Here is a 23,510-nt window from a genome sequence, read left to right as displayed (position 1 = left end):
GGTTAACTCTGCTGACTAAACTGTAAACATCTGCTTCTTTCCAATAAACAAATTGACTGGAGTTCAAATTACATAGGTATTGTACCATATAATGATTATATTTCTGAATATTACATAGCTAATGTACAACAGTGTGTTATATTTCTAAACATTATAGCATATCAAATTCACTATTAATAAAATTAAAATTGATAATAATTGCCACAATTTTGCTAATTAAGTTACCTATATTTTTATAATCAAGCAGATTATTAAATTTTGGAGGTCTAGAAAATAAACTTTTCAACTTATGTGTGTGTTCCTTTATGCATAATTGCTATAAAAATAAATAAATTAGGGACTTTTTCTTATAACCAAAATTAGGTAGAAAAAATAACTCATGGCCTCACACTTTAGCCTATGCATGCCAGAGAAGGCATCATCACTGTCTCAAGACCTTGCTGTACAATCTTAATCTTTTCTGAAGTCAATTCTATACCATCCAGGCTCTCATTTTTCCTACAAGAAACTATCTGTTATCCTGAAAATTACTACCCAGGCAACCAACTTGTTGACTCCTAACTTGTCGAAGATCAAGAGTTAAGTTGGAATTGACAGATAGGAAATGTTCATTAGTGACTAGGGGGGAGGCGGGGAGAGATAACATGGGAAAGAAGGGGAAAGTTCTAGTCAAGGGACACATATAAAGGACCCATGAAAATGGACAACAGGGTGGTGATTGACTGAAGGAACAGGGGTTTGGACAGGGCAGGGGAGAACAACTGGGGGAAAATTGGGACAACTGAAATTGAACAATTAAAAAAAAAAGAAATGATCATTATCTATGAAAATATCTTAGTAACTATGGTATGGAGTAAATAGAGTAGGAGGGTGGAAGGTGAGAAAAGCTATTTCTTAGAGTCTTAGGAATATGAGCACAATTTATTTTCATTCTAAAGACATAGATTTCTTTGTAATATGGCATAAAGTAAACCCATGGGACTTGCTCAGTGACTGTTGACTGAAACATAGAACTTGTTTAGTATGTGCTACATAGGCACTTATAGGTCAGGATCACTTAAGAGCCATTAAAATCAGCCAAAAGTACATTACACTTATATTTACTTTTATTTTTTATTATGGACATTTCAAACATACTAAAAAATAAACAGAATAATATAATAAACACTCATGTACTAATTGTACAGATTCAATAGCTAGTAACAGGCTGCAGTCCTTATTTCAAATATCTCCACCTTCCTCAACTCTTCTGGTGATGTTGTTTTTCTAGAGTAAGAATCACACAATGATGTTCACACAATGGTGAACATCACACAGGATGCTCATCATCACTGGTGAACATAGACGCTAAAATCCTCAACTAAATATTGGCAAACCACATCCAGCAATACATTAAAAAGATCATACACCATGACCAAATGGGATTCATTCCAGAGATGCAAGAATGGTACAATAGTTGCAAATAAATAAACGCAATATTTCACATACATGAAATGAAAGACAAAATTCACATGATCATATCAATAGATGTGGACAAAGCATTTGATAAGATACAGCACCCATTTCTGATAAAAACACTCAGCAAAGTGGCAGTAGAGGGAGCATTCCTCAACATGATAAAGGCCATATATGAGACACCAACAGCCAACATCATACTTAATGGGCAAAAACTAAAACTTTCCCACTAAGATCAGGAACAAGACAAGGATGTTTACTTTCACCACTTCTATTCAACATAATATTGAAAGTCCTAACCATTAAGAACATTGTAACAATAGCCACAGGGGAGTGGGGAGGGGATAGTGGGGAGAGGGGTCTATAGGAGCTACTATAAAGGACACAAGGACAAAATCAAGGGGGAGGGTAGAGGTGGGGGAGGGAGGTGGGACTGGCTGGGGTGGGGTGGAGGGAAGGGGAGAAAATGCAGACAGTTGTAACTGAATAAAAATAAATTAATTAAAAAAATAAAAATTAAAAAAAAGAAAAGAAAAAGAAATAAAAAGCTCCCATATTGGAAAAAAAGGAAGTCAAATTGTCACTGTTTGGAGATGAAAACCATATAGATTCTAATAAAACAGTACTTGACCTAATAAGTGAATTTGGTAAAACAGTGGGATACAAAGTAAATATTTAGATATCAAAGGCAGTTTTGTACACCCACAAAGAAATATCAAAAACAGAAGTTAGGGAAAAAATTCCATTTACTATACCAATAAGAAAAATGAAGTACTTAAGAATAAACAGAATCAGAAAAGCCTTATTGGGAGAAGGAAGATGGTGAAGGAGTGAATGGAAGTCACACTGACCTCCTTCCAGGACCAATATGGAATTACAAATTAATTGTGGAGAAACCACCTGGAACAAACAACAGAGAAATAGCCAGAGAGAAGCATATAACTTCAGACATACAAAACTAGCTTTGGCACAACCGGTCTGTTAAGGAGTGGTGGAGACTGGAGAGGGCTGGCTGGGCACCCACAGGCAGCAGCACCTGTAGGATAATTAAGCGGCTGGTTGGATCCCCCGAAGAAAATTGGGGTCTGAACCCTAAGCTAGTATTCCCAGCCCAGAACACCAGAGCCCAAAGAGTACACAGATAACAACCAGTGGAAGGAGCAGTGGGATTGCTCACTGCCAGAGGCAGATGGTTGGAGACACAAGGGCCGTTTAAAGGGCCAACACAGAAATTTTCATTTGCAGCCACTTACCTGGGGCTCTGGCAAAGGTGGGGGCAGAGTGGGCTGCAGACGCCTGAGGAGAGACTAGGAATGGAAGCCTTGGGGAGAGAACTGAGGGAGTAGCCACATCGATCCCGGTGCTGAGTCAACCCCCATACACAGCAGTCATCCATCTCGGACAGACCACTACCCTCCAAGCAGCAGCAGCCTGAGGGGAAACAATAGCCCCCATGGCAGGAGGGATTTGGCCCCAACCAATGGTGCTTAAACCTGACTGCTGAGTGCAGAGGGGTCAGATTAACAATTAAAACAGAAAGCCAGTGACAGCAGATCACTGGAAGTATCGAACAAGCTGCCTAAGGTCAGATGGGGTCAACATCTGACATCACCAGAGGCAGATTGAGAAAGAAAGAAAAAAGTAGTGGTATAAACAAGAGACTACCAATATGAAAACCACTGTGGTCTTCTTCATGATTTGTGATATTTTCTTTCCTGTATAGCTTTATAACATTCATTTCTTGTCCAGCGATTTTGTATATAATAAATCACTACATTTTATACTATGGTGTACTTCAGTTCACATATTCTGCCCCTCCCTTCTCTTAGCCTATCTTACCTTCTTCTTCCCTTGCAATATTCTCACTTCAAATTTGTTTTTTTCTCTAGCTACAACTTGTTTCCATTCCACACTCGTACTATTTCTCCCCTGTCCAGACACTCAAAACAAATTCTCTTGTCAAGGCTCATTTCACATCCTTTTGCCCACTGTTCTTGGAGATGCTCAAGAAACTGGATGGATGCAGTGAGCCAAAGAGCAGGATTTATTAGTGAAGAATAAGAAGGGAATTAGAGCCAACCAAGGGAGGTTAAGACTCATGGGGGAAAGTGAGGCCAACCTAGGAAGGTTGGGGAGGCAACCAAGGGAGGTTAAGACTTGCTTGGTTGTTCTTAGGGCAGGGTTTTTAAGGGCAAAAAATGCATGAAGGGTATCTGGTTGGGGTGTCAGAGTCTGGTTAGAGCTGGTTGCTGGGTGCTGTTTCTGCTGATCATTGTTCTTGATATATCTTGTCAGGCTCAAGTTAAAACTGCATCTTGTTATGTCAAATAAACCGACCCCAGACCCCAATCTTAGTCGAGCATCTGTTTGTCCTGGGTAGGGTCAGCAGGCAGTTTCCCAGGCAGGCATTTTCCCAGGCTACAGTTTCCCAAGACAGTTTTCCCACCTGGTGATTTTTCATTCCTACTAGGCCTATCTAAGTCTGTCATCCACCTATTAAAATACAAGTGCTCTCTCTACACCTGTAATAAAATTTGCTAGTTAGTTTGGGCAGGGTAGTTGTTGCATTGTTTTTTCAAGGTTATGCCTAGAGCTTCACTAATTCTGTATTTCAAATAACAAATTTTACTGGACCCCTCTCTTTCTCTCTCTCTCTCTCTCTTTTTTTTTTGATTCAGATTTTAATTATGCTATTTTAGCCTGTATTTTTTCTTTTTCTTTTTTGTCTTCCTTCTGATTCTCTTCATCCTGCCCTTTTATTTTTCTTTATTCTCCCTTTTTCCCAATCCTTTATATCCAAAATTTTAATTTTTCCCTCACTTAGTCTAGTTTTGGTTCCTCACTCCTAGTATTCCCTCTCCCTCTATCATTATAAAATCACTTCCCATTCTTCTAAACATCTCTTAGACATTTATTTGTTTCCATTTTCCCTCTTATTACCATACCACCTATATTAATTCTAGCTTATTTGTGTATCTTTCTTTCCAATTTGGCTCCTACATTTTTATTAATTATTTAATATTTTCCTTCCTTTTTCTTTCCCTCTCTCACTATATTTTATTTTATACTATTTTAATTTCTGTTTCAAGCTTAATATTATATGCTTCCCTTCACATACTCCATTCCACTCTCGTTATTACTTTTCTTTTTTTGATATATTTATTGATTATGCTATTACAGTTGTCCCTTTTCCGCCCCTTCACTCAACTCCATCCTACCCACCCCCCTAACCCTAACCCTAACCCTAACCCTCCCTCCCACATTCCCCCCCTATAGTTCATTTCCATGGGTCATACAAATAAGTTCTTTGGCTTCTACATTTCCTACACTATTCTTACCCTCCCCCTGTCTATTTTCCACCTATCACTTATGCTATTTATTCTCTGTCCCTTTCCCCCCTTTCTCCCCCTCCCAATCCCCTATTGATAACCCTCCATGTGATCTCCATTTCTGTGGTTTATTCATGAGGTAAACTTTACCTTCTCTCCTTCCATTGCTCCAATTCCCAATTCCTATCAGTGCTCCTCCTTCTACCCTCTCAAAATCATTTCTCCTTCAGCAGGTTATCTCATATCTACTCTCTTTTCTTATAATACTCCTAATCTCATTACACCTTTATTAATACTGCTTCATTAGCTGTCGATAGTGGGATTGTGGGGGGAGTTATATTTGTGGGTGAGGGTTTGTTTCTTGGGCTCTGTGGTTTTGTTCAGGCAGAACCTGCACAACAGCAAACAAGATGTGGTGGAGGAAGTGACCCTCAGTTAAGCAGTGTCAGGGAAGGACCCATGAAAGATTGACCCAACAACAATCAAAACCCAATTACATCTAGAAAGCCAGCATAAAAGGCATAAAGAACATCCCAAGAACATCAAGTTCAGGCGATCATGGAGACTACACCACTGTATCTCACAGGCCTCACACTATAGAAGTTCACACCACAAAGTCAGAAAGTAAAAACAGATAAATTTAAGAAACAGAAGCAAATAAGAAGAGTCCCACAAACAATGGGAAGACAAAGAAACAATTGCCAATCTAAAGAAAAGGAGGAATCCTCCAAAAGAAGGCTAAAGGAAATAGAGGCAAGTCAACTATCAGATATTGAGTTCAAAACAATGGTTATACAGAAGCTCAATGAACTCAGTGTTAACTACCAAAAACTACAGGGAAATCATGAGAAACTTACTGCAAACTATATCAGCATTAAAAAAAGGACATAGGGACAATCCACAAGGGCCAAGAAGAATGAAGAATACAATTTGAATGAAGAATACAATTTCTGAATTAAAAAAAAAAAACACAGTAGGAGGAATCGAAAGCAGGCTAGTTGAAGCAGAGGATCGAATCACTGAGCTGGAGACAAAGTAGAAAAAACCTCCCAAAAATAGCTAGAAAAAGAAAAAAAGACGCAAAAAGAATGAAGAGGGGTTAAGGGAAATGCAGGGTAACATGACATGAAATAATATACCTATAATAGGGATACCAGAAGGAGAAGAAGAAAAGCAAGGGATAGAAAACCTCTTTGAAAAAGTAGCGATGGAAAACATCCTTAATTTATTGAGAGAGGGAGCCAACCAAGTCCAGGAAGGAGATATGGTCTCAAACAATAGGAACCCAAAGAGGTCCAATACAAGACACATCATAATTAAAATGGCAAAAGTTAAGACAGAGAACCTTAAAGGCAGCAAGGAAGAAACAGGAAATTACATACAAGGGAGCTGAGATAAGGCTAGCAGCTGATTGCTCAATGGAAACACTACAAGCCAGAAGGGAATGGCAAGAAATATTCAAGTAATGAAAAACAAAGACCTAGAACTGAGACTACTCTATCAGCAAGGCTCTCAATTAAAATGGAAGGCCAAATAAGGAGCTTCCCCGAAAAAAGAAGGCTAACAGAATGCCTCTCCACCAAACCAGCACTGCAAGATATGCTAAAGGGACTGCTTTAAGAAGAGGAAGAAATATAGTGAGAGAGAAAGGAACAAAGGTACAAAGGGAGTAAAATAACAATGAATAAGTACCTATCAAAAATAACCTTAAATGTAAAGCAGCAAATACTCAAGTCAAAAGACATAGGGTAGCTGAATGTGTAAAAAAACATTACCCACACATGTGTTGCTACAAGAGACCCACTTCAGAATAAAAGACCTACAGAGACTGAAAGGAAGGGCTGAAAACAAATATTCCATGCAAATGGTCAGGGGAAAAAAAGCTGGGGTAGCACATACTTATAGCTGACAAAATAGAATTCAAAACAAAGGCCATCAAAAGAGACCCAGAAGGACACTTCAAATACTGAAGGGAAGAATCCATGAAGAAGATATAAACATTATAAACATATATGCACTCACATAGGAGCACCCAAATACATAAGGAAAATCTTGGAGGACTTGAAGAAAGATACACACAGCAATACACATACACTAGGGGATTTTAACACACCACTGTCAAAAATGGAAAGATCTTTCAAACAAAATATCAACAAAGATATCACGGCATTGAATAATTATGTAGACCAATTGGAATTAACGGATATGTATAGGAACTTTAATACCAAAAAAACCAAAATACACATTCTTTTCAAATGTACATAGAACATTTTCAAAGATAGACCACATCATAGGACACAAAACAAGCCTCAACAAATTCAAGGAAATGAAAATAATAGAAAATACCATCTCAAAGCACAAAGGCCTGAAACTAGAAACCAAGCTCAAGGAAAAAACTCAAAAACACTCAAACCCATGGAGATTAAATAGCATGCAATGAAACAATGAATGGGTTAAGAATGAGATCAAGGAATAAATCAAAAAATTCTGGACACAAATGAAAATGAACTTACAACAGTCCAAAACTAATGGGACATGACAAAGGCAGTATTCAGAGGGAAGTACATAGTGATACAGACCTATCTAAAATGGAAAGAAATATTTCTAATAAACAACCTAACTCTACACCTACAAGAACTTGAGGAACAACAACAAAGAAGCCCAGAGCAAGTACAAGGAATGAAATAACCAAAATCAGAGGAGAATTAAAGTACATAGAGTTTAAAAAAAAAAATTCTAAGGATCAATAAATCCAAGAATTGGTTCTCTGAAAAGGTAAACAAAATCGACAAGCCTTTAAGCAGACTCATTAAGAAAAAAAGACAGGACCCAAATAAACACAATCAGAGATAGAAGAGGAGAGATTACAATTGATATCACAGAAATAAAAAGGATTGTAAGAAATTAGTATGAAGAACAATAAGTCAAGGAATTTGAAAACCTAGGTGAAATGAGCAAATTTCTAGAAAAATATAATCTTCCAAAACTGAATGAAGAACAAGGAGAAAGCTTGAAAGACAAATAACAGCTGATGAAGTTGAATCATTAATTAAAAACACCAAGCACACAAAAGCCTTGGACCACACAATTTCACAGGAGAATTTTACAAAACATTTAACTAAGAACTAACCCCTATACTTCACACACTTTTCAAAAAAATCCAAGAATAGAGAACACTCCTTTACTCTTTTTAAGCAGCCACCATCATCCTAATCCCAAAACCAGATAAAGAGACAAGAAAGAAAGAAAACTTCAGGCCAATTTGGGTGATGAACATAGACGTTAACATCCTCAACAAAATATTGTCAAATTGCATCCAGCAATACATTAAAAAGATCATACACCATGATCAAGTGGGATTCATCACGGGGATGCAACAATGGTACAATATTAGCAAATCAATAAACATAATACACCACATAAAGAAAAGGAAAGTCAAAATCACAAGATTATATCAGTAGATGCAGAAAAAGGATTTGATATGATACAGCATCCATTTATGATAAAAAACACTCAACAAAGTGGACATAAAGGGAGCATTCCTCAACATAATAATGGTCATATATGAGAGACCTACAGTCAACATTATACTCAATTGGGAAAAACTTAGAGCTTTCCCAATAAGTTCAGGAACAAGACAAGGATGTCTGCTTTCACTATTTCTATTCAACATAGTATTAGAAGTCCTAGCCACCTCAATCAGACAAGAAGAAGAAATAAAATGCACCCAAATGGGAAAGGAGGAAGTAAAACTCATTTTTTGCAGATCACATGATAGTATACATAGAAAACCCTACAGATTCCACCAAAAAAGTACTAGATCTAATAAGTGAATTTGGCAAAACAGCAGGAAACAATGTCAATATTCATAAATCAAATGCATTTTTGCACACTAACAATGAAATATCACAAACAGAAATCAAGAAAAAAATCCCATTTGCTATACCGACAAGAAAAAAAATACCTTGGAATGAACCTAATCAAGGAGGTAAAGGACTTATACTCAGAAAACTACATAACACTGAAGAAAGAAATTGGAAAACACAAATAATTGAAAGCCTATACCATGTTCATAGATTGGAAAAATTAACATCATCAAAATGTCTATACTACCCAAAGTAATTTATGGATTCAGTGCAATCCCTATTAAAAAACCAATGATATTTCACAGATATAGAACAAACACTTCAAAAATTTATATGGAACCTAATCAACAGAAGAATAAAGGAAACAAAATATAACCAGAGACATTGAAGTTAAGAATAATCTAACAATAGTCAGGGGGGGAGTGGGGAGGGGACAGTGAGGAGAGGGGATTACAGGAACTAGTATAAAGGACACATGGACAAAATCAAGGGGGAGGGTGGAGGTGGGGGAGGGAGGTGGGTTCAGCTGGGGTGGGGTGGAGGGATGGGGAGAAAAGGCATACAACTGTAATTGAATAACAATAAATTTTTTTAAAAAATTTTATGGAACCATAAACAACTCCCAATAGCTGCAGTAATTTTGAGAAAGAAGAACAGAGTAGGTGGGATCATGATACCTGACATCAAACTATATTACAAGGCCATGGTAATCAAAACAGTCTGGTACTGGCATAAGAAGAGACACATAAATCAATGGAACAGAATAGAGAGCCCACAAATAAACCCAACTCTCTTTGGTCAATTAATATTATACAAAGGGTGCAGAAACATGAAATGTAATCAAAATAGCCTCTTCAACAAATGGTGTTGGGAGATCAGGACAGCTACATAAAAAAAATGAAACTCAACTACCAATTTACATCATTCACAAAAATAAACTCAATATGGATAAAAGACTTAAATATAAGTTGTGATACCATAAAAGTACTAGAGGAGAAGATAGGCAGGAAAATCTCAGATATTCCATGCGGCAATTTTGTTCACAGATATGTGCCTTAGAGCAAGGGACATAAAGGAAAGAATGAACAAATGGGACTTCATCAAAATAAAAAGCTTCTGCATGGCTAAAGAAAACATTAGCAAAATGAAAAGGGTACCAACTGTATGGGAAATATATTCGCAAATGATATCTCAGAAAAGGGTTTGCTCTCCAAATATATAAAGAACTCAGATGACTCCATACCAGGAAGACAAACAATCTGCTTTTAAAATGGGCAAAGGACCTGAATGGACATTTCTCCAAGGAGGATATACAGAGGGTTCAGAGACATATGAAAGGATGCTCAGCATCACCAGCCATCAGAGAATGGCAAATTAAAACCACAATAAGTTACCACTTCACACCAGCCACAATGGCCATCATAAACAAATCAACAAACAATAAGTGCTGGGGGGGTTGTGGAGGAAAGAGAACCCTAGTGCACTGTTGGTGGGAATGCAAACTGGTGCAGCCACTATGGAAAACAGTATGGAATTTCCTCAAGTAACTACAAATGGAATTTCCTTTTGATCCAGCAATTTTACTGCTGTATTTATACCCTGAGTATCCTGTAATAATAATTCAAAAGAACCTACACACCCCAATGTTCATAGCAGCACAATTGACAATAGTCAAGTGCTGAAAGCAGCCATAGTGCCCATCGGTAAATGTGTGGATCAATAAATTATGGTACATTTACACAATTGAATACTATGCAGCAGAAAGAAGGAAGGAGCTCCTACCCTTCACAACAACATGTATGGAAGTGGAAAGTATTATGCTAAGTGAAATAAACAAGCAGTGAAAGACAAATACCATATGATCTCACCTATAAGTGGAAGTTAATTAACAAAACAAACTGGCAAGCAAAATATAGCCAGAGACATTGAAATCAACAACAAACTGGCAGTAACCAGAGGGGAGGGGATATGGAATAAGGTGGGAAAGAAGGGAAATGGATGTAAGTGAACATGAAGAAGGACCCATGGATGGAGCCAAGGGTGGGGTTGGGATTGAGGTTGGGAAATGGGTGTGAGTAGGGTGGGAGAATGTGGCGGTGGGAAAATGGAGACAACTGTATTCAAACATCAATAAAAAAGTAAAAAAAAAAAAAATAGAATAAACATAGCCAAGGAGGTAAACACCTGTACTCAAAAACTGCACACTGAAGAAACAACTAAGAAAGACACAAACAAATGGAATCATATACCATGTTCATGGATTGGAAGAATTAACATCATCAAAATGTCCATAGTACCCAAAGCAATTTGTAGATTCAATGCAATCCTTAGTAAAATAACAAAGGCATATATCACAGATACAGAACAAGCATTTCAGAAATTTATATGGAACCACAAACGACTCTGAATTGCCTCAACATTTCTGAAAAAGAAGAACAAAGCAGAAGAGATCACAACACTAACATCAAACTATATTATAAGGCCGCTGTAATCAGTCTGGTAGTGGTATAAGAACAGACACATGGGCCAATGGAACAGAACACAGAGTCCAGAATCACCAATGACTCAGTGGTCAATTAATATTCAACAGAGGGGGCAGGAGCAAATAATGGAGTAAAAATAGCCTCTTATGGTGTTAGGACATCTGGACAGCTACAGGCAAAAAAAAAAAAAAAAAAAAAAAACCACAAAGAAACCTCGACTACCAACTTACAGTGCACACCAAAATAAACTCAAGATGGATAGAAGAATTAAATAGTAGTCATGATACCATAAAAGTCCTAGAGGATAATGTAGCCAGGAAAATCTCATATATTCCACACAGCAATATTTTACAGATATGTCCCCTAGAGCAAAGGATATAAAGGGAAGAATAAACAAATGGGACTTCATCAAAATGTTTACTGGTCACAAAAAGTAAACTTTCTTGCTATGATTCAAATGGGTGGAGATTATTACTAAATACCTCATATCTGCATTTTAAAGCATACATACCACAATAGCAAAGAGCAAAACTAACACTAAAATCTTGCTTTCTCTATTAAAAGGAACCAGGGCTCCTTGGAAAAATGGCAGTTTCTAGGACTGGGGCAGGAAATAAACAAAATATGCCTGGAATTTCTTATGGTAGTATAATAAAAGGAAATGTTTACAAAGAAACAATGATGACGTGGTGTCAAAGGGACAGATGCACAAACTGAAAGTGCTCCCGATGGAGTAAGGTGGAATAATTTGAGCCAGAAAATAAAGTAGCATTGGATTATAATCAAATGCATAATATAAATGCATAATGTGTATATGAGGATACACATAAGATTGTTAATATCATCCATAAATATCCATGAGTCAATACTGATATAAAACAAATGATTGAATGAGTAATCGGGAGAGATGGGACAAATATCCCATGCAGAAGAATTCCAAATAATTTTATGTAGATACTCCACACTTAATGAGGTGGAGCATAACTTCCCACTCCTTAAATATGGGCTGTGAGTAACTACCTTATTCCAAAGATAAGAGTATTAAAAAGGAAAAATAAAGAAAAGTATATTTATGGTAGAGAATGACAAACACTATCTCCAGCTATGGGATCAAGGTCCATATCAACAGTGATAATGCATATTGATATTCTCTACCCTTAATAGCATGTGATGAGGATGATATTCTACCTCTGTGATCTTCCTCATAAAATGAATCACCCCAGTCTAACTATGAAAAAAAAAATCAAATCCTAATTGAGGAGCATTTTATGTACTATTTGAATAGTAATACTCCAACTGTCAAAGTCATCAGAAACAAGGATAATCTAAGAAATTGCCTCAGCAATAAAGGAGTTTACAGAGACATGACAACTAAATGTAATGTGGTATCCCAGATGAGATCCTGGAACAGAAAAAGAACATTGTGGTAAATCTGAGGAAATTTGAATAAAGAACAGACAATAATTATGTACCACTATGTGTTCAATAACTGTAACAACTGTTCCAGAGTCATGTAAGATGTTGATAATAGTGGAAATGGATATAGAACATACAGAAACTTTCTGTACTATCTTTGTAATAATTCTATAAACATAAAACTTTCCTAAAATTTGAAGGGTTATTTAAAAACAAATGAGGACTTTTATTAGAGCATTTTTTCTGGGCAAGAAACTGGAAACAAAGTATATGCACATCAGTAGGGAAACGGAAAATGACTGACTAAATGGCGATATCAAAGAATATAAAGCAATACAGAATATTATATACTTAAAAGGATGAGTGAACACTCTATCAGGTAACTTCCACTATGTACTTTTACTAATAAAAGAAAATAGAGAAATATATAACTCTCCTTTGATTTTTGTAAAACACTGAGGAGAAAACTCCCAAGTATATATGTTCATATATCTAAAAGAGTAGGAAGAATGTATATGAGGATACACATTAGATTGTTAACATTGCTCAGAGTAGGGGAATGGCATTAGAGGGGAGAAGGGAAGAGAGGAAAGATAGCAACACTGGAGACAAATGGGGCAAGGTAAGTAAGCAATAATTAATTCAATAATTTATTTTAATTGTAGCTCCTATATATGGTGGGTTGATTAATTGCAAATAAAATTTTAAATTTGTGAAAACAAAAAAAATGGCAAATGAAGTTGAGAGAGAAAGAGATCTATTTTGATTGGCAGGATTGAATGAGTGTGGGGAATGGACAGTCGGTAAGCAAAAAATAGTAGCAGCATCCTAAAGAATATAGTGTTAGTCACTGAAGCTGAATTATACCCACTTACCAATTTTACCAACAGCTGCCCAAGTAGGTGAAATATTTATTATTACTAAGGGTGTGATCAGAATGAGTTCTAGTTTTGTCAATATCTGGGAGTTTCTGCCCACCACAAACAAAGGCTAAATTCACTATTTGCTTCCATAACACTCCTTCCACACACATACAGAGATGATTCTTAGAGTATCAAGAAGGTTGATTACTTATACACCACTTTGTTCCCCTGACTTTTTGAACAATGGAGGCCTCACCAGGGGCTTCCAAGTGCTTTTGACTGAAGAGATGACCTAGTGTCAGCATCAGACAAAGATGACAGGAGACAAAAATAGGAAGGGTCTGCATTTCCAAGAAGATAAAATCAAATAATACAGTGAAGGTCCCTGGTGAGCAAGGTCAGAGACTCCCAAAATGGCAGAAATGAAAAGTGGTTTATTTTTTTTAATTACTTTCTTATTGTTCAATTACAGTTGTCTGCATTTTCCCCCACCACTCCCCCCAATCCCAGCCAATCCCACTTCCCTCCCTTGCTTCCACCCTTCCCCTTGGTTTTGTCCTGTGTCCTTTATAGTAGTTCCTGAAAACCCTTCCCCCCACTGACCCCTCCCCACTCCCCTCTGGCTATTGTTAGATGTTCTTAATTTCAATGTCTCTGATTATATTTTGCTCACTTTTTTCTTTTGTTAATCATGTTCCATTTAAAGGTGAGATCACATGGTATTTGTCCCTCACTGCCTGGCTTATTTCACTTAGCATAATGCTCTCCAGTTCTATCCATGTTGTCACAACAAATCAACAAACAAGTGTTGGAGAGGATGTGGAGAAAAGGGAACCCTAGTGCACTGTTGGTGGGGATGCAGACGGGTGCAGCCAGTATGGAAAACTATGGAATTTCCTCAGAAAACTAAAAATGGAACTCCCTTTTGACCCAGCTATTCCACTGCTGAAAAGTGGTTTAAAGGTTATCTCAGCTACCTACTTTAATACCTAATGCAGTCTATCTGAAATCCTAGATCCTAGATGTTAGCACTGGGGTAGAGGGGGAAGTGCATATTGTGGAATCCCTATGGATAAAACAGTTTGCTTTTGACTGTAAACGTCTTGCAAGCAGGAATTGTATATGAAATGTTCCTTGTATAGTACCTAGGAACTCAGACTGACTGTGTTTACAGGGGTCCATGTTGAATATTTAGAAACAATATACTCAAACTCACATAGCAATTCTATGAAGAATCTCAACAGTATCTTATTGGCTACAAGATCTCCCAGCAGCATTTGAAGCTATTTTCCATCAACAAGCAAGGAGAGACCTTGACGTAAGTGATAGTTTTTTTTATGGCCAGATATCAAGACCATTGAGCCAACTGGCTGTATGCAAGAAAAAATGTTAATATAAGGCCCTGTTGCAGTAGTAGAGTTGGGGAAGAAATGAAACACAGAATTTTCATACAGCACTCACCTTAAACTGCATGAGCACACACAGTAAGTGAGAGTCCTATATTATCAAAATGTGTTAAGAATCTGCAGTGTAGTTACAATAAATAATTAGAATTGAATTTACTGAAGCTCTACATGCAGTACAACTTTTCAAGAATATACCTAATGTATAAGGTCAGGCACACCTGAACACACTCCAACCCTAATCAAATGACTACTAGCTATGGTACAGAGCAATATTTTCATGCAGCACTCACCTTAAAACACAAGTGTAGAATCCACTGTCTTGTGCCTCAGCTGAGTGAAACCATATTGAATCTTCCTCTTTGCTCATCCTGACCTCTGAAAATATGATGGGCTCTTCCAAATCACCTTTGTTTTTATACCACATAAGTCTGAGCCCAGTGCTCTGAGCCATGGTATAGTTTGTGCGAATATAACTGTAGAAAAGGGCACATTTCACCCGGACTGGTTCACCTGCCAAAGCCATGTATGTCTTGAGATCCACTGACCAGTCAATGCATCCATCCACTGAAAGAAAATCAGATGAGGCATGAGATATAGTGACCATTATAGACGATGATATGAGCAACAATCATTGCCAACATGTACTGAGGACTTACTATGAGCCAGGCACTATGTCAAGTGCTTAACTTAGATTATCTCATTCATTCTTTCCAGTGGTCCTGTGAGGTAAACCAGTGTTTTCCTTGGACCTGAGTAATCAGGATCCGTGCTCTAGCCCTGTGCCTTTGGACTATTTCCAATCCTGTACAGAAACCTTCAATTTGTGCTTGACTGGACCCACCAAGGAACTCCACCACTCATGCCTATGTGGTTTGCCTGGGGCTCCATGGCTAGATCCCAATACCAGCAAAGTGTGAGATGGAATTGCCAGAATGACACTGATGTCCTGATTTTAGTTGACTCAAATTGATTTTGTAGACAGGGGCTCTATAAAACAAATACTCCCACAGGGCCCCTGTCAAGTCTAGGAGTAGCCCTGGGATTGACACTTTTATTATTCTTCTTTTACAGATGAGAAAGATGAGACTCGGTTACTTTGCCCAAGGTCACACAGCTAATAAATGATGGAAAAACAGTTTCTGATTACAGGAGACTGTGTTTTTAACTCCTACCCTACACTGCCTCTGCCTATCACTGACATAAAAAAAATTATGTTGTTTATTTGCCTTTTAGAAAGTAAATGCATGGCAGGAAGGAGTGGGCACCTAAAGTAATTATTTGCCATTATCTACATGTCAGTGTTCAATAGTATGACCTATTAGCAGATATTTAATCATGGTTTTATATCTTTTTATACCCTTAGGCCTTGCTGCTTAGCTCTTGAGAATATACTATTATATTAATGTCAGGATTAATCAAATAATATTAAGTGGGTAATTCTACCATCTAAGAACAACATACACAGTAAATTCCTTCTTTTCCAGAACAGTTGGGAATGAGACACTGTGGCTAATTTAATAAGCTAGTCAATACATTAGCATAGATAGTCTACCTCCAATTGCTTATTTTCAAAAAATGTTCATCAAATTATGCTACATCCCATAATATTACCTGATTTGCCTTTTAAAATTATATTTTTCACTTATAATTTATGACCTGATGTTCACCTTTTTTTTAGATGTTGAGAACTCTATTACCCAATGTGTTTCTCTTTTAACCTCAGTTGACAGAAAGCTCAGAGCTAAATGCCATGGTCAAGTGTGATAACTATCTTACCTCAGAATTTTGCTTTCTATATAAAAGTGTTTTTCTTTTTTTTAACCAGGGGCTCAAAAACACCCAGAGAAGAGGGTGCCCGGATAGACTACAAGGTTGTTAGTAAAAAATTGTGCCTACATGGTAGGTTATACTTTTCTGGGAAGATGTTCCATAGCTCATTTTTATTATTTTCTTTATTTTTTATTTTATTATTATTATTTTTTTGCTAGTCCAAAGTGTTTTTATTGAAACCTTGGTTTGGGATAACAACGATTGAATCTTTTTTTTAAAATTAATTAATTAATTTTTATTCAGTTACAATTGTCTGCATTTTCTCCCCTTCCCTCCATCCCAAAGAAGCAAAATACACAATCTTTTCAAATGCACATGGAACATTTTCAAAGATAGGCCACAGCTCATTTTTAGATCATCAAAGGGTCTATGGTCCAAGAAGGTTTCTGAACTCTTTGTTTTATAATCTTTCTTTCTGACGTCAATTTTCACTTCCCTGTTGCATATAGGCTTTTATTATAAGCTCCCCCAAATCTTCTTATAATATGTGAAGTATTCATTACAGAAAAAATAAAAATAAAATAAATAACTCACTTTAAATTTATACTGAAGGGTATTTGAACTTCATTAGAGAATTCAGAAGCCATGAGATCCATAACTTTGTATTGTGTATTATTGAAGTCAGGAAGGTATAACTGGATTGGATTAAAAATCTGTTGGTGGAGCAATGAAGATGGCGGGGAGATAGGTGGGAGCGGAGTCCAGGTCCCCTCAACGCGAGTGAAATACCTAGCTGATCTGAGGAGCAGAACAAACAGCCAACAGTATTCCAGCATATATGAAGATCAGAGACCAAAGATAGAGGACATTGAAAGATCAGACGGTAAGAAGAGTGCTTAAGGACAATAAGGTCCCTGGGACCAGCGCTGGGACCAGGGCTGCTGAAGCCCCGGCCCAGGTGCAGGGTTGCTGCAGAATTCTTGGGTGAGTGCCAGGCTGGGCTGTGTGAGCAGCCAGGTGCTTGTTTGAACAAGGGGGCTTGAATAGGAAGGATTTCTCAAAAAGGAAAAGAAAATAGAGGCACTCAGCAGCTAGTTAGAGGACTCTCCACAGCAGCCAGGGCCTCTGGAACCCCTCCCCCCACAGCCCGTGGACTGTGAAGGCAGAAAAGCAGCCCCAGGGCTCACCTGAAGACAGGCTGGCGCGCAACCAGATTAGCGGACTGGGCGCCCAAACCTGACACCACCAGTGGGTGCGCAACCGGATCAGTGGCTGACTGCCCACCTGCACAGACCCAAAGCAGGGGATCAGCAGCCAAACCAGACCCAAAGTCCAGATCAGCCACTCAACTGATCAATGACTCAGCTGCCTGCAGGAGACCACACCCAAAAGCACTGGTTCTGAAAAACTCCTACATAGCCCCTGCACACAGAACCCTGCAGGGCCTACTGGCTCTCCAGGAGGAAGGCAAAATGCCCACCAGAGGGGACCTGCAGAGCTAGGGGAGACTGCATTCCCCAGAAAGACTCGACCCAGTAGGGGGCTGAACTAACCCATAGCAGCGCCCAGAGCCCCTAGAATCTAAGACAGCAAAGAGCAAGAAGGTGCAATGTGAGTTGCCCCTAATTGGTGCAACTCAAGGACTGCACAGCTGGTGAACTAAAGGCCTAGTGGGGAATAGAAGGACCTGGAGGAACTGGACTGAAGGCTGAACAACAGCGAAGAGTGTGGCTCAGGAAGGGAGAAAAGTGAAACCAATCCTTCCAATCACCCTCTCCTGTTCCACTGACAGGAAGCCCAGCAGAACTAACCTGATGGGTTTAAAGCCAGCAGAAGACTTCTTTTTTTCCTTTCCTCCTTTCCCGCTGAATTCCTTTTTCCTTTCTGTACTTCTTTCTTATTTTTATTCCTTCTTCCTTCCATCCTTTACCTTTTTTATTCCTTCTTCCTGCCTTCTTTTATTTATTCTTTTGCTTTAATTTTTGTTAAAATTCCTTCTCATTTTGCCTCTGATCTTTCTTTATTCCTTCTTCCTTCCTTCCTTTCCTTTTCTATTCCTTTTTTCCATCCTTCCCTACTTTTCTTTTTTTTTTTTTTTTTTTTGCCCTCCTTCCTCTTTTTCCCACAGGTGAGACAATAAAACCTGGAGTGCTGAAAAGACCAGACTTAGACCCTGTTAGAACAATAAACGTCAGCTCAAGACAAGTGAGCACAGGAGATTAAGGAGACATCACCACTGAATCCCATTGGCATTATATCATAGAAGTTCATACCATAAGCCCAGGGAGTCAGAATAGATCAATTTAGGAAGCAGAGGCTAACAAGAAGAGTTTCACAAACAATGTGAAGAAAAACAAACAGTCCCCAAATGAAAGAAAAGGAGGAAGCTTCAGAAAGAATGCTAACTGAAAAAGAGGCAAGTCAACTATCAGATACTGAGTTCAAGTCAATGGTTATCAGGAAGCTCACTGAGCTCTCTGAGCTCACAGAGAACTACCAGAAAATACAGGGAAACTACAATGAACTCACTGCAAACTATATCAACATGAAAAAGGAAATAGAAACTATCAACAAGGGCCAAGAGGAAATGAAGAATACAATTTCTGAATTGAAGAACACAGTAGAAGGAATGAAAAGCAGACTTGATGAAGCAAAGGACTGGATCAGCGAGCTCGAGGACAAAGTAGAAAAAAACACCAAGAAAGAGCAAGAAAAGGAAAAGAAGCTCAGAACGAATGAAGAGGCAATAAGGGAAATGCAGGACAACATGAAACGTAACAATATCCGTATAATAGGAATACCAGAAGGAGAAGAAGAAGAGCAAGGGATAGAAAACCTGTTTGAAAAAGTAATGATGGAAAATTCCCCTAATCTGATGAGAGAAAAAGTCACCCAAATCCAGGCAACACAGAGTCCCAAGCAAGAGGAACCCAGAGAGGCCCACTGCAAGACACATCAAAATTAAAATGGCAAAATTCGAAGACAAAGAGAGGATCTTAAAGGCAGCAAGGGAGAAAAAGGAAGTAACATACAAGGGAGCCCCAATAAGGTTAGCAACTGACTTCTCAATGGAAACGCTCAAAGCCAGAAGAGAATGGCAAAAAATATTCCAAGTAATGAGAAACAGAGGCCTGCAACCAAGACTACTTTACCCAGCAAGGCTCTCAATCAAGATAGAAGGACAAGTAAAGAGTTTCCCACACAAAAGAAGTCTAAAACAATACACTTCCACCAAACCAGCTCTGCAAGAGATGCTAAAGGGAATGCTTTAAGGAAAGGAAGGAAAAGAGACAGACAGAGGAACACAGGTAGGAATAAAGACAATGAATAACTTCCTATCGATAATAACCTTAAACGTAAATGGATTAAATGCTCCAATCAGAAGACATAAAATAGCTGAATGGATAAGAAAACATGACCCACACATATGCTGCCTACAAGAGTCCCATCTCAGGACAAAAGACTTACACAGACTGAAAGTGAAGGGCTGGAAATAAAGTTTCCAAGCAAACGACAGGAAAAAAAGCAAGGGTAGCAATACTTATATCAGACAAAATAGACTTCCAAAGAAGGGCCATAAAGAGAGACCCAGAAGATCACTTCATAATACTCAAAGGAAGAACCCACCAAGGAGACATAAACATTGTAAATATATATGCACCCAACATAGGAGAACCCAAATACATAAAGAATATCTTGGAGGACTTCAAGAAAGATATTGACAAAAACACAATTATAGTAGGGGACTTTAACACCCCACTATCAAAAATGGACAGGTCTTCCAAACAGAATATCAACAAGGATATTGTCTCACTTAACAATACCCTAGAGGAAATGTACTTAACTGATATATACAGAGCTTTTGATCCCAAATAAGCAAAATACACATTCTATTCATGTGTACATGGAACATTTTCAAAGACAGACTACATGATAGGACACAAAGCAAGCCTCAACAAATTCAAGATAATTAAAATCATATCAAGCATTTTCTCTCACTGGAAGGGATGAAACTAGAAACCAACCCCAAAGGAAAAAAAACCAAACACTCAAAATCATGGAGACTGAATAGCATGCTATTAAACAATTAATGGGTGAATAATGAGATTAGGGAAGAAATCAAAAACTTTCTGGAAACAAATGAAAACGAACACACAACAACCCAAACTGATGGGACACAGCAAAGGCAGTCCTGAGAGGGAAGTTCATAGCAATACGGGCCTATCTTGAAAAGATAGACACATTTCAAGCAAACAAGATAACCCTATGCCTACAAGAAGTGGAGGAACATCAACAAAGACAGCCCCGATCAAGTAGAAGGAAGGAAATAACCAAGATCAGAGCAGAGTTAAATGACATAGAGACTAATAGCACAATTCTAAGGATCAATGAATCCAGGAGCAGGTTCTATGAAAAGTTAAAAAAAATCGACAAGCCTTTAAGTAGGCTCATCAAGAAAAAAGAGAGAGGATCCAAATAAACACAATGAGAAATGAAAGAGGAGAGATTACAACTGATACCACAGAACTACAAAGAATTGTAAGAAATTACTACGAAGAACTGTATGCCAAGAAATTTGAAAACCAAGGTGAAATGGACACATTTCTACAAAAATATAATCTTCCAAAACTGAATGAAGAAGAAGCAGAAAACGTGAACAGACCAACTACAGAAGATGAAATTGAAGCAGTCATCAAAAAACTCCCAACACACAAAAGCCCTGGTCCAGATAGTTTCACAGGAGAATTCTACAAAGCATTTAAGGAAGAGCGAACCCCTATCCTTCACAGACTATTCGAAAAAATCCAAACTGATGGAAGACTCCCAAACTCTTTTTATGAAGCCAGCATGATACTATTCCCAAAAACAGATAAAGACACAACAAAGAAAGAAAACTTCAGGCCAATCTAGCTGATGAACATAGACACTAAAATTCTCAACAAAATCTTGGCAACATGCATCCAGCAATACATTAAAAAGATCATCCACCATGACCAAGTCGGATTCATCCCAGGGATGCAAGGATGGTACAATATTTACAAATCAATAAACATAATACATCACATCAACAACAGCAAAGACAAAAATCACATGATCACATCAATAGATGGGGAAACAGCATTTGATAAGATACAGCACCCATTTCTGATAAAAAAAACCCTCAGCAAAGTGGGAATAGAGGGAGCATTCCTCAACATAATAAAGGCCATATATGAGAGACCTTCAGCCAATATCATACTCAATGGACAAAAACTTAGAGGTTTCCCACTAAGATCAGGAACAAGACAAGGATGCCCTCTCTCACCACTCCTATTCAACATAGTATTGGAAGTCCTAGCCACAGCAATCAGACAAGAAAAAGCAATAAAAGGCATCCGAATTGGAAAGGAGGAAATGAAACTGTCACTGTTTGCAGATGACATGATAATGTACATGGAAAATACTATAGACTCCACCAAAATCCTATGCGACCTAATAAATCAATTTGGCAAAACAGCTGGATACAAAGTCAATACTCAGAAATCAAAGGCATTCCTGTGTACCAACAATAAAAAAGCAGAAACAGAAATTAGGAAAAAAAATCCCATTTGATATAGTAACAAGAAAAATAATGTACCTAGGAATAAACCTAACCAAGGAGGTAAAAGGCCTGTACTCAGAAAACTACACAACATTGAAGAAAGAAATTAAGGAAGACACAAACAAATGGAAGCATGTACCATGCTCATGGATTGGAAGAATTAACATCATCAAAATGGCCATACTACCCAAAGCAATTTATAGATTCAAAGCAATCCCTATTAGAGTACCATGACATATTTCACAGATATAGAACAAACATTTCAGAAATTTATATGGAACCATAAATGACCCCGAATAGCTGCAGCAATTTTGAGAAAGAAGAACAAAGCAGGAGGGATCACAATACCTGATATCAAACTGTATTACAAGGCCACTGTAATCAAAACAGCCTGGTACTGGCATGAAAACAGGCACATAGACCAATGGAACAGAACAGAGAGCCCAGAAATAAACCCCAGTCTTTACGGTCAATTAATATTTGACAAAGGCGGCAGGAGCGTAAAATGGAGCAAAAAGAGCCTCTTCAACAGATGGTGTTTTTACATGTGGACAGCGACGTGCAAAAAAATGAAACTCGATCACTAACTTACGCCATACACGAAAATAAACTCAAGATGGATAAAAGACTTAAATATAAGTCATAACACCATAAAAGTCCTTGAGGAAAACATTGGCAGAAAAATCTCTGAAATTCCATGCAGCAACATTCTCACAGACATGTCTCATAAAGCAAGGGACATAAAGGAAAGAAGAAACAAATGGGACCTCATCAAAATAAAAAGCTTCTGCATGGCTAAAGAAAACAGCACCAAATTACAAAGAGAACCAACAGTATGGGAAAACATATTTGCCAATGAAACCTCAGACAAGGGCCTGATCTCCAAAATATATAAAGAACTCACACGATTCCACTCCAGGAAGACAAACAACCCAATTCAAAAATGGGCAAATGACTTCAACAGACATTTCTCCAAGGAAGACATACAGAGGGCCCAGAGACATACGGAAAGATGCTCAGCATCACTAGCCTTGAGAGAGATGCAAATTAAAACCACAATGAGGTATGATCTCACACCAGTTAGAGTGGTCAACATAAACAAATCCACAAACAAATGTGGGAGAGGATTCGGAGAAAAGGGATCCCTAGTGCACTGTTGGTGGGAATGCAGACTGGTGAGGCCATTGTGGAAAACAGTATGGAATTTCCTCCAAAAACTAAAAATGGAACTGCCCTTTGACCCAGCAATTCTGCTCTGGGATTATACCCTAAGAACCCTGAAACCCTAAGAACACCAATCCAAAAGAACCTGTGCACCCCAATGTTCATAGCAGCACAATT

At 38.0% G+C, this 23,510-nt stretch overlaps 1 protein-coding gene across 1 annotated transcript in view; it reads right to left on the bottom strand.

Annotated features, from left to right (window-relative positions):
* The window catches only part of IL1RAPL2 (interleukin 1 receptor accessory protein like 2), a 1,002,993-nt gene that overhangs the window by 549,160 nt on the left and 430,323 nt on the right, over positions 1-23,510 (bottom strand). Inside the window, exon 3 of the mRNA XM_045188489.3 lies at positions 15,109-15,382. Coding sequence (XP_045044424.2) covers positions 15,109-15,382 — 274 coding nt within the window. The remainder of the gene's footprint in view (positions 1-15,108; positions 15,383-23,510) is intronic.

Source organism: Desmodus rotundus, chromosome X (genome assembly GCF_022682495.2).
Source record: "Desmodus rotundus isolate HL8 chromosome X, HLdesRot8A.1, whole genome shotgun sequence".
Lineage (NCBI taxonomy): Eukaryota > Metazoa > Chordata > Mammalia > Chiroptera > Phyllostomidae > Desmodus > Desmodus rotundus.
This window is presented reverse-complemented; position numbering and strand designations above follow the sequence as displayed.